A 10,524-nucleotide genomic window follows, 5' to 3' on the forward strand; every position below is an offset into this window, starting at 1 on the left:
CTGTAACCTTCAGTACCTCTGCAAAGTGTGATCACCCTATTCGATGGTAATAGAACATACTCGCAGGTTCCAGGGACTAGGCAAGGACACTTTTGTGGGGCCACCATTCTGCCCATCACAGACACACGCCCACCTCCTGGGTCTGGTGAGGATGAGGTGGGACCACACTTGGGAGCGTACTTGGCTCAGAGCTGGCCCTGGTGTTTTTTTCTGATTTACACCCATATTTGTCTTTGGTGTCTCTTGCCCCCTTTCTGGATCATTTCCCTGGGCCCAGCTTTCCTTCATTAGGGTCCCGAGCATGCATGCTCTATCCAGCTGGGCTTCTAGTCTCTTCAGCTTTGTACCTCCAGCGCTCACACACAACTGGCCTGTTCCAGGTGCTCAAGCATTTGACTCTGAGAGGAAAGCCCAGAGAGAGGACGGTGGGTTCTCTGACGGCATAAAGCTTTAATGGTGGGGGATGGCAGAAAGATGGCCTGAAATGGGTGGGCAGGGCTGCATTCCTTCTGGAGTTCTAGGGGATAGCCTGTTTCCTAGCTTTTTCTAGCTGGGAGGGGTGCCTGCTTTCCTTGGCTCGTGGTCCTTACCTCCTTCTTCAAAGTTAGCAGCATAGCATCTTCCAGTCTCTCTCTCTCTCTTTCTGTGTCCTGTATCCCTTATCAAATCACCTTTTGTGTCTGTAACCCTCCAGCCTCCCTCTCATAAGGACTTTTCTGATCACATTAGGCCCACGAGGATAATCCAGGATAACCTCCCCATCTCCACATCCTTCCTCATCCCATTTGTAAAATCCTCTTTGCCATGTAACGTAACATACTCAGAGGTTCTGGGGATTAGGGTGCAAACATCCCTGGGGACCATTATTCTGCCTACCATAGAAGGAGAAAAAAAGAATACCATTCAAAACATTCCGGTTGCTTGAGGACAGGGAAGGGGAAGTCAGGGAGCTGAATCAGCAGGGGGAAGGGCCCCAAGCTCAACACTGGGACAAAGGAGACACCGGATCAGCTCTGACCTGGCCTCCTCTGCCCTGGGCTTGTGTGTCTAGGGGTGGAGTGTGGTTTCAGTGTCTGTTCTCGCCAAGTCGGGGGCTCCCAGGGAAGAAGTTGGAATGAGAAGTGAGCCTGGACTAGTGCCAGGAACTGGGGTCACTGAAGGCTCTGTGTCCTATGGGGCAAGTCATTCCCCTCTTGGGGTCCCTGTTCCCTCCCCCAGGTTAAGTACGAAGGTGTCAGATCACATGAGGTTTACCTTCTGAGGTTTCTAGACTGGCTCTGGATCTGCTGATGGGGAAGCATTCAGACCCTCACACTCTTGTTGTTATTATGAGAATTAAATGAGTTAATACGTGTGTTTAGGATAGCGTCTGGCACACAGTAAGTGCTCAGTGAATATTAGCTATCAGTATTGTTACCACTGTTCATCGAAGCAGAAGGTGGATATATGGTTTATATCAAGAGCTAAACTTCTCGGCATAGCCCTTCTACCTGGGAGGCTCCGCAACCCCCAGGTCGCTGGATTGATCTGCTGACTGAAACTCAGGTTAATGACCCCAGAGGAGGATGGATCAATGGCCAGGGCCCTGACCTTGGGTTGGATGGACACACTGACCTTCTGGACCTGTCTGGTTTTTCCAGGCTGTCTCCAAGCATCAGAGACTCCTATACGTGTACGGCTGTGGGGGAACGCCTTAGCCACTGTGTTCCCCCAGCTGGGGAAGCCAGGCTGGACAAGCCGTCTTCAAGCCTGTGCTCACCTTCTGTCAGAAGTGGGGCACTTGCTGCCTCGTTTCTAAGCAACATCCTTATAACGAGCTAGAGTCACCTTTTTTGTTTTGTTTAATTTAGAATCCAGAATTGTGGCATTGGGAAGGGACTTCAGGAATCACCTAGTCCATTTATTTCGTCCTCTGGGCTTACGTAGTGACCTGCCTCCCTCAGCCTTAAATGATCAATCTCATGCAGAATTTATTCCTTAGTTGATCTGTTCCAGGCCCGGAGTGGGTACTGAGGATGTGATCAATCAGACCCGATGATCCCTGGAAGAGCGCCCTATGCAGGTAAGCTGGGAGGTAGCCTGTATAGCCAGCATCGCTGTCCAGGTGGGTACCAAGTGCTTATCGAGCCTGCAGGAGGCAGGCGGAGACCTGGACTCACCCTGGGGTTTAGGTTCCGGTGTCCCGCTTTATGTTTGACCTTGGGCTGGCCACTTTATTTCCCCCAGTCTCAGGTTCCCTCTCTGTAAAATAGTAGTGATCTACTCCACAGGGTAACTGTAGGGATGAGCCATGAAAGCAGTACAGCCTCGAGCACTTAGTAGGTGCTCAAGAAAAAACAAAACCAAGAACAATGGAAAAACAGGTGTGAGGGGGCAGGCTGCCTGCTAAGGGTCCTGGGAGGAGGTGACATTTAGGGAGCAGGTTCCCAGAGCAGGGAAGGAGGAGACAGCAGGGTCTGGGGGCGGGTGAGTGCTTGATGTTGTCCCCCAGCCTCCTGCTCTGAGAAGCCCTGCCTCCAGGTCTCTGGAACTTTTCAGATTGCTGGGGTGCTCAAGTCCCATGAATGGCTGGGAGGCTCTGGAAGGGGCAAAATCACACAGCTGCCCAGATTTCTAGAAGTAAGTGTGTGTGTGTGTGTGTGTGTGTCTGTGTGTGTGTGTGTCTGTGTTTTAACGTCCTGTTCTAAATAGCTTTGTTTTCCAAGGATCATATGACCGCTCCTCCTCCACCCCCGCTGGCCATGGGCAGGCGGGGCGTAGGCCGGCGCGGGTGTTGCAACTTCGGGCCAGAAAGTGGAGATCAGCTGTCGGGCGGCGGCCACGTGACCCGCCCCGGGGATAAATGCACGGCGCGGGCCGGGATCGGGACGTCGCCCTCCGACCCGCTTCCTCGCGTCCTATCCGAGCCATCGGAGCCAGCACCGCAGCCCGCACCGAGAGCTGCCGGACAGATGGAGCAACCGCAGCCCGACAGGCAAGCGCAAGGCGGCGGGGCAGCGTGGCGGCGGGGCGGGGGACCGGCCTCTCCCCGGCGGGGCAGCCCCTACCCTCTCGCCGAGCTCTTGAGACAGAATGGGGAAGCAGGAAGCGACCTCACCGAGCAGCCAGTCACTTGGGCTTTGGTCTAGGGAGGAGCTGGGTTCTAGTCTCGCCGGGTAGGGTAGTTGGAGGGATGAAAGGTGATTTACATGCCTGGCTCCGGGTGGGTGAGCGATGGGAGTGTTGCTATGGACTCCAACTTTGTTCTTGGCGGTGGACTTGTGAGTGTGGTTGGAGGTGGCTGCTTAGTTCAGGATTCCTGCGGCTGCTGGAACCTGGGTGACAGTGCCTAGTTTTCTTACAAGACCCCCCTCTTGGCCACATCCATCTCTCACTAGCTGTTGATTGCCTGGGCAGGACAGCAGCTGAGCCAGACGTGAGGGAGACTGCGGTGTCCCCACTTAGAGACGAGGATGGCACAGTTGAGGGAGGCAGCAAGGCCAAGGGCTCCTGTCTAGCAGGTGTAAGAGCTGGGTTTTGAACCTTGATCTGTCCACCTCCAAATCTGGCTCCTTCCCTTCTCCTAAGGATTTGATCAGCATATACAGAATAGGAGATGATGCTTCTGGAAGGGGTGCAGGAGAGAAAGGAGAAATGACAATTCTGTGGCTTCTTCACTCAGACACTTTGGTGATGAGCATAACATGATAGGGGGTCATGAGTTTTGAATCTGAAACCTCAACAAAGTTAATGAATTAAATCTTGGGTCTAAAATCAATCAATCAAAGCAATCGCCAGGTTGAATCTGAGGGTTCACCCTGCCGACTGCTGCTTCTCCCTGGGTGGTGCTGCCTCCTCTCTTACATTGAGAAGATCTGGTACCAGGATTTCCCCCTTGGTTTTGGGGACCGTATTGCATAGTGTTTTATGTAATACAGTTAATTTGGGGCTGCATCTTAAGGCGCTTGGGACTGTGGCCTGTGCACTAGATGGAAGTCTGGATTTCTGCAGAGAAGCCCGATGAAAGCCAAAATCTCTGGAAGGCCTGCCGACAGGTGGGCGTACCCTCAGAGGCTCAGGAAGAACCCTGCTCAGAGCCATCCCCCTGTTCACCTTTCTCTTTTCCCTCTGTAGCATGCCCCAGGATTTGTCTGAGGCCCTGAAGGAGGCCACCCAGGAGGTGCACACCCAGGCAGAGAATGCTGAGTTCATGAAGAACTTTCAGAGGGGCCAGGTGACCCGAGAAGGCTTTAAGGTATGTGGCCAGGTGGCAGAGGGTGGCCAGTGGTGTAAGTGGGGATTGGGTCCAGGGATGCTGAAGGACCAGATAGGCATGACATTGAGGCTCGGAGAGGGGAGGTGACTAACCCAAGGTCACACAGCATGTGACCTATGTGGTGTGACCTGCGTGGTACTGTGGAGGGGCTAGGGCAGTTGTACCATCAACTGACCACCTAGTCTGTGCCCAGCGTTTTATTCCTTGATTTCTTTTTTCTTTCTTTCTCTCTTTTTTTTAAAATGGAGGTACTGGGTATTGAACTCAGGACCTTGTGCATGCTAAGCATGTGTTATACTACCGAGTGATACCCACTCCCTCATATTTGATTCCTAATCTGTGCCTCAGCCTTGATAAGGAAGATGAGGCAGGGAAGGCTCAGAGAGGTTAAGTAACTAACAGAAGATCACACAGCCAGTAAGGAAATGGGAAAGGCCAAAATCAAACCAAGACTGGCTTCATTTCAGAGCTTGTGCTTTTGATCTAGTTCTAGTTTGCCTCTGAAAGCAGAGGGGTGGCGGGGTGGGGTAGTATGGGTTCGAGCCCCAGCACATCCATTTCCTAATAGTAAGATTGTGGGCACCTTATCTGACTTCCCTCAGGTATCTTTTCTCCTTGTGAGATTTTCAACAGCGGGGTTTTCTTCAGGGCACAGATCTATGTGAGGCAGATTTTGTTATTTCCTGGCACAGTTGTGAAATTCATGCAGAGAGAAGGCAAGCACTTGACAGAGAACCAGGAAGGTGCTGGGTGTGAGGCTTGTTGGAGCTGAACTGTGGGGTGGGGAGCTGGATCCCACCATTCCTGCACCCCCTGCCTTTTGGTTTCTGGACACACTTCCAACACAAGAAGTGCTTCAGTGAAGGGAGATTAACGCAGTTAAAGGGCCTTGGGCTATGGCCTGTGGATGCTGGGTTTAGCTCTTTCTCCCTCATTCTCCCCATGATGTCTCCACAAAAAAGATGACCAACACCTGGTTGCTGTGATGTGGCTGAGGAGGTGGGTGTTGGAGTATCCCATCCCCAGGCACTGTAGACTTTTTTTTTTAATTATTAAATGTTTTTTCTTTTTTGGGGGGGTAAGGGGAAGTCATTAGGTTTATTTATTTGTTTTAACGGAGGTACTGGGGATTGAACCTAGGACCTCATGCATGCCAAGCATGCACTCTACCCCTGAGCTATCCTTCCCCTTGCACCATGGACTTTGGATCCTGAATATCCACTGATGGCCCCAGTGCTCACTCAGATTATGCTGAGGGAGGTGGCATTTTTTTTTTAAATCACCACAGCTTCTGATTTGAGTGCTACGTGCCAGGCTGCATCCAGAGCTTTTGCCTGCATCAGCCTGCTCGACCCTCGACCCAGCCCCATTTGGGGTGTTGTCAGGTGATCTCTCTCGGCAGGGAAGGGAACAGAGGCCTGACTTGCACAGAGTCACTCCCAGACTTCAGCTCGCCCAGAGAGGGCGAGCGGCTTACCCGCAGTCACACAGTTGAGGACTAGCTCAGCCGAGTTAGAACCCGGTTGCTCACAGGTGAAAACCCGAGCTATTTTCTACCAGGCTGTCCGGCTTTCTGCTCTGGTGAGAATTGGGGCTGCCGTGAAGGTGTGTGCCTCAGAAATAACCTGGGAACCTTAACCAGAACTCTTAAACTTTGTCCTCCTTCAAACTCAAACTAGAGAATTAATGTGTAATGGGAGTTTCCTGAGCCAGGGGTCACTGGGCCCGTCCCCCAGCCCAGCTTCCAGCGGTGGTGGGGTTCTGAGCAGGCCTCCAGGAAGGAGGATCACGCCCTGCAGGTGGTCACCCAGAGATCAAAGGCCAGAGTAACACCCTCATTCAGGTCCTCCCTTGCTCCAGAGTCAGGAGGCCCCCTCGGAAAGCCTGGGCTTGCCTTCAGTTTCATTGTCTCCTGGCTGTGTGACCTCCGTGTCTCAGACCCTCTCTGAACCTTTTCTGTGAAATGAGGGGTAGCAACTCTTTTGTAGGATTTTTACCAGGATTAAGCGAGGCTGTGTGTTTTATCCAGTGTGAGGAAAGGGTTTTAGGCTCAGAAAGGGCTTGAGGAAATTTTTCTCCTGGGACACTCCTTCTGACTGCTGTGTGGAGAGGACTGGAGGGGCCAGCCAGAGGTGGGAGCCCAGCCTGGGGTGGGGATGCGGGTCTGTGTTGAAGGCAGTAGTGTGAATGGGGTGGATGGGGTCTTATACATGGCAGCAGCCTGACCTGCTGGCTCTGGTTGCAGCTGGTGACGGCCTCCCTGTACCACATCTACGGGGCCCTGGAGGAGGAGATCGAACACAACAAGGAGAACCCGGTGTTCGCCCCGCTCTACTTCCCAGAGGAGCTGCACCGCAGGGCCGCCCTGGAGCAGGACTTGGCCTTCTGGTATGGACCCCGCTGGCAGGAGAGCATCCCCTACACGCAGGCCACGAGGCGCTACGTGCGGCGACTCCACGAGGTGGGGCGCAGGGAGCCCGAGCTGCTGGTGGCCCACGCCTACACCCGCTACCTGGGCGACCTGTCCGGGGGCCAGGTCCTCAAGAAGATTGCCCAGAAGGCCCTGGACCTGCCCAGCTCCGGGGAGGGTCTGGCCTTCTTCACTTTCCCCAACATCGCCAGCGCCACCAAGTTCAAACAACTCTACCGTGCCCGCATGAACACCCTGGAGATGACCCCTGAGGTCAGGCAGAGGGTCCTGGAAGAGGCCAAGACTGCGTTTCTGCTCAACATTCAGGTGAGGGTCTGGCCATTCAGGGTGGCCGCCACCTCTCCCAGCTACTCCTCCAGGGACATTTCTCTTAGAGCAAGGGAGGGGGCTGAGGGTCACAGTTAAGTGCAGGGGCCTGGAGTCGGGGGTCGGGGCAGGGTTCCAGCTCTCCCCCTTACTTGCTGGGTGATCTTGGGCACATCCCTCCATCGCTCAGTACTTCAGTTTCCCCATCTGTAAAATGGGGATACAGTGGGACCTACCTCCTAGAGTTTCTTGTGAGGATTAAGTGAATTTGAATCAATAAAGGCCCGATAGCAAGGCCGGGCGCAGGGTCTGCCCCTCTAACCTTAGCTACTGTTACTGGGGCCACGAGCGTTACGGCTGTAGCGCACTGGGACAACCCGGAGGCCCTGCGGGGACTGGGTCTCCTGGCTTGTGCTCTCCTGTGGCTTATGCCCAGCCTGGGACCTCAGAAGAGACTGGAAAAATGCCCCTTCCTTGCATTTCCCTAAAAAACGACCACCGTGTAACCCACAAAACCTGGTCAGTCCTCCAAGAAAAATCTGTGTGTTTCAGCGAGGTGTTGCAGAAGGAACGGGAGGGTTGGAGCCAGAGCCCCATTGGAGGGCTGGCTCTTGCTGCCTGCCCTCTGGGTTAGCCTCAGCCCAGGCACTTCATCTCTGGGAGCTGCAGTTTCCTCACCTGTAAACTCTGGCTAACGATTATCATGGAACACACTAAGGATGGATTTCACCAAGAGAAATGAGAGCAGGCAGCGGGCTGCAGCAGAGTGCATCCCTTAGGGGACCACTCATGAAACTGTGCTTTGCAGAGGGACACAGGATCAGGGCATGCGTGGTGACCAGGAACCTCAAATTCAGGATGGCTGTTAGGGGAGCATTTAGGGGAGAGAGCAGGCAGGCGGGTCAAAGGTACTTGGGACATCTCTTGTAAGCTGAGTGAAAGGTACACGATGCTCAGTATTTTTCCTGTGACTTTATTATGTCCTAATGTTTCATAACCAAACCCACACCTTACCTTCGGCCGGCCTAGCACCACCGCTCACTGAGATGTGTGTCTTTGGTTTTGCAGCTGTTTGAGGAGTTGCAGGAGCTGCTGACCCGGGACGCCAAGGACCAGAGTCCCTCGCAAGCACCAGACCTTCACAGGCGGGCCGGCAGCAGGGTGCAAGGTGAGGGCCTCCCGGGAGCGGTGTTTCCTCTGGGCCCTGTTGGAGGGGCATCAGGCCCAGCTGTCTGTCTCCAGCATCACTTGATTGTTCCCATCTTCTCAATGTTTTAAATGAGAAACTGGATGCAGTTGGAGGGCATGGGGCCCACCCTCAGTGGATGATGCTGGGCACATGTGAGACTCTCCAAGCCTCAGTCTCCCCAGTTCCAGAATCAGGAGGGTTGAGCTGGTTCTAGTTCATTGGCTGGAAAGAAAGACGTGCACACACAGGGCCCTTGGAAGTCATGGCAGATCCCTCCTCCCTCTTAATTTAGGTTCCATTTGGGGCCCTTTAATGGTTCCTGAGCAGAGACCCCCTGACGTGGGGCAGGGGATGATCCAGGACTGCTTCTAGCTATTACTCTGCTGGGAGAGGGTCTGGGAAACTCCCCAAAGCACTGGCGTGCTCCACAAAATGCCCCCTCCCTGAGCCTGACACCCCCAGGGGCAGGAGTGTGGCTTTGGGAGTCTGGGGAGCGAAGAGTGGGGAGTTCAGCCACCTGCTTGGCAGGTTACCTCAGGCCTTTGCTCCTGGTGCCACCTGAGCCCACCTGCCCTGTGACTTTCTCACTGTGCTGGGATGGTGGCCAGGCCTGATGGGATTGGCGACCTGATGGAGGTGAGGGGACTTCACCTGGATGCACCAGTTCTCAAAGGGTAGTCCCTTGGGCCCCCCTGGAGGGGACTTCCTCACAAAGTGGTTGAAAAGGGAAGAATGGACAGCTTGGAGAGATAGTAAGCTCCCTGTCTTTGGAGGTATTCAAGCATGGCTAGAGGGCGACTGCTCTGTGCTCTGGCAGCATCCTGGCCTTGAGTGGGAACTATGCTAGACACTGCTGAGGCCCCCCCCCCCCGCTTTGTTTTCCTGTGACATCAGAAGTGCCCATCCCTGTCCTGGTGTTGACACTGTACCCTTTCTCTTTCAGGCTCTACTCCCACAGAGACGTCCGGGGCCAAGCCCCAGCCCAGCATCCTCTCCCAGGTGCCACTCATCCGATGGATCCTCACACTTAGCTTTCTGGTGGCAACGGTCGCTGTGGGGCTTTACGCCATGTGAACGCGAGCATGCTGGCTCCTGGGGGCCGTGAACTCTTCCTGGAGAGGGGCCATCTCTTGGCTGCCTTCCTTACTTGGGCCTGGGAGGGGAAGGGTAGAGGCCGTTGCAGCCCCCGCCCTCTCCCTGCGTCCCTCTTCCTCCGGGAAAAAGGAGCCTGTGGCATCTTCCCCAGCCAAAAGCACATCCAGCCAGTGACCTGAACTTCAGAGTGGGACGAGGGTCCTGCCCGGCCCCTCAGCACCCTCCCTACCCCCCGTTCCTGCAGCAGAGCCCAGAAGATGTAGCCAGAGGTGGCAGCTCCAAATGCCTCGGATCTGCAGTCTCCTTGTTAACATGCTGTGACCACTTTCCCCGTGAGCCATGGCGATTTTTATATAAATGTGCAGAGATGTTCTGTCTTGTGTTTCTGTCTTGTTTGTGTTGGAGCCACGCTTTGTCCCCAGCTCAGCCTGGACTGTGGTATTTTGTTGTGTTCTGTTCTGTTTTTATAGCAGGGTTGGGGTGGGTTGTTGGGGTTTGGGGAGGGAGGCGTCTAACAGCACCGTGGCCTTGGTCTCTAACTTTTCTGTGAAATAATAAACTACATTGCCTGATAGTAACTTGAAGTGTTTTTCTTGGATTCTATTCCCCTTGGGGAACTGACCTTTTCCTCACTTGTTTCTTGAAAGCCTGGTGGGGAGGAGGGGTGAAGGTGTGGGTGGCAGGAGCTATTTTAGGATGTTGCGCTCTGTTCTGAGAATGTGGGGGGTGAGCTTTAAGAAGTTGGTAGGCGAATCTTGGGGGCGAACCCTGCTTGATGCAAGACAGCTTTACTGAAGACAGGATTCCCTGAAGTGAGCAGATTCTGGGGTGAAATTTATGTGTCCTGTATAGTAAGTCTTAGGGATTAGAGTGAGATTCCCTGGTTCAAATCCCTACTACTCCACTTTGTAGCTCTGCCTTGGAGGTTAGTCATGAACCTCTCCAGGGCTCAGCTGTATCACCTTTAACATGAATACAGGCTCGCCAGCCTGTCTTGAGAAGCAAATGAGATGCATGTAAAATGCCAACATTGTACAATGCTGACTCCTATTACAAATCAAGAGAGACCAGTGTTTTGTTCATTTTGCTGTGATTCTCGTGCTGTGTGAGTCACTTCACCTGTATCATCTCAGTTCATCTTCAGAGAGAAGCTGTGAGGAGTGCTACCACTCTCTGAGGGTCAGAAAGGATTTCAACCAGGTCTGGCCAGCACTAAACTAAGATGTTCCCACTGCCTGATGTCCTGAA

General features: G+C 53.7%; 1 protein-coding gene across 1 annotated transcript; it reads left to right on the forward strand.

The window, feature by feature from the left end:
• Positions 1-2,815: 2,815 nt before the first annotated feature.
• Positions 2,816-9,388, forward strand: HMOX1 (heme oxygenase 1). The gene is made up of 5 exons (XM_006207028.4): positions 2,816-2,974; positions 4,114-4,234; positions 6,501-6,992; positions 8,061-8,160; positions 9,125-9,388. The coding sequence occupies exons 1-5, from the start codon at positions 2,952-2,954 to the stop codon at positions 9,253-9,255; spliced, it is 867 nt and encodes a 288-aa protein (XP_006207090.3). The 5' UTR covers positions 2,816-2,951; the 3' UTR covers positions 9,256-9,388.
• Positions 9,389-10,524: the final 1,136 nt, after the last annotated feature.

The sequence above is a fragment of the Vicugna pacos genome, chromosome 12, assembly GCF_048564905.1.
Source record: "Vicugna pacos chromosome 12, VicPac4, whole genome shotgun sequence".
Lineage (NCBI taxonomy): Eukaryota > Metazoa > Chordata > Mammalia > Artiodactyla > Camelidae > Vicugna > Vicugna pacos.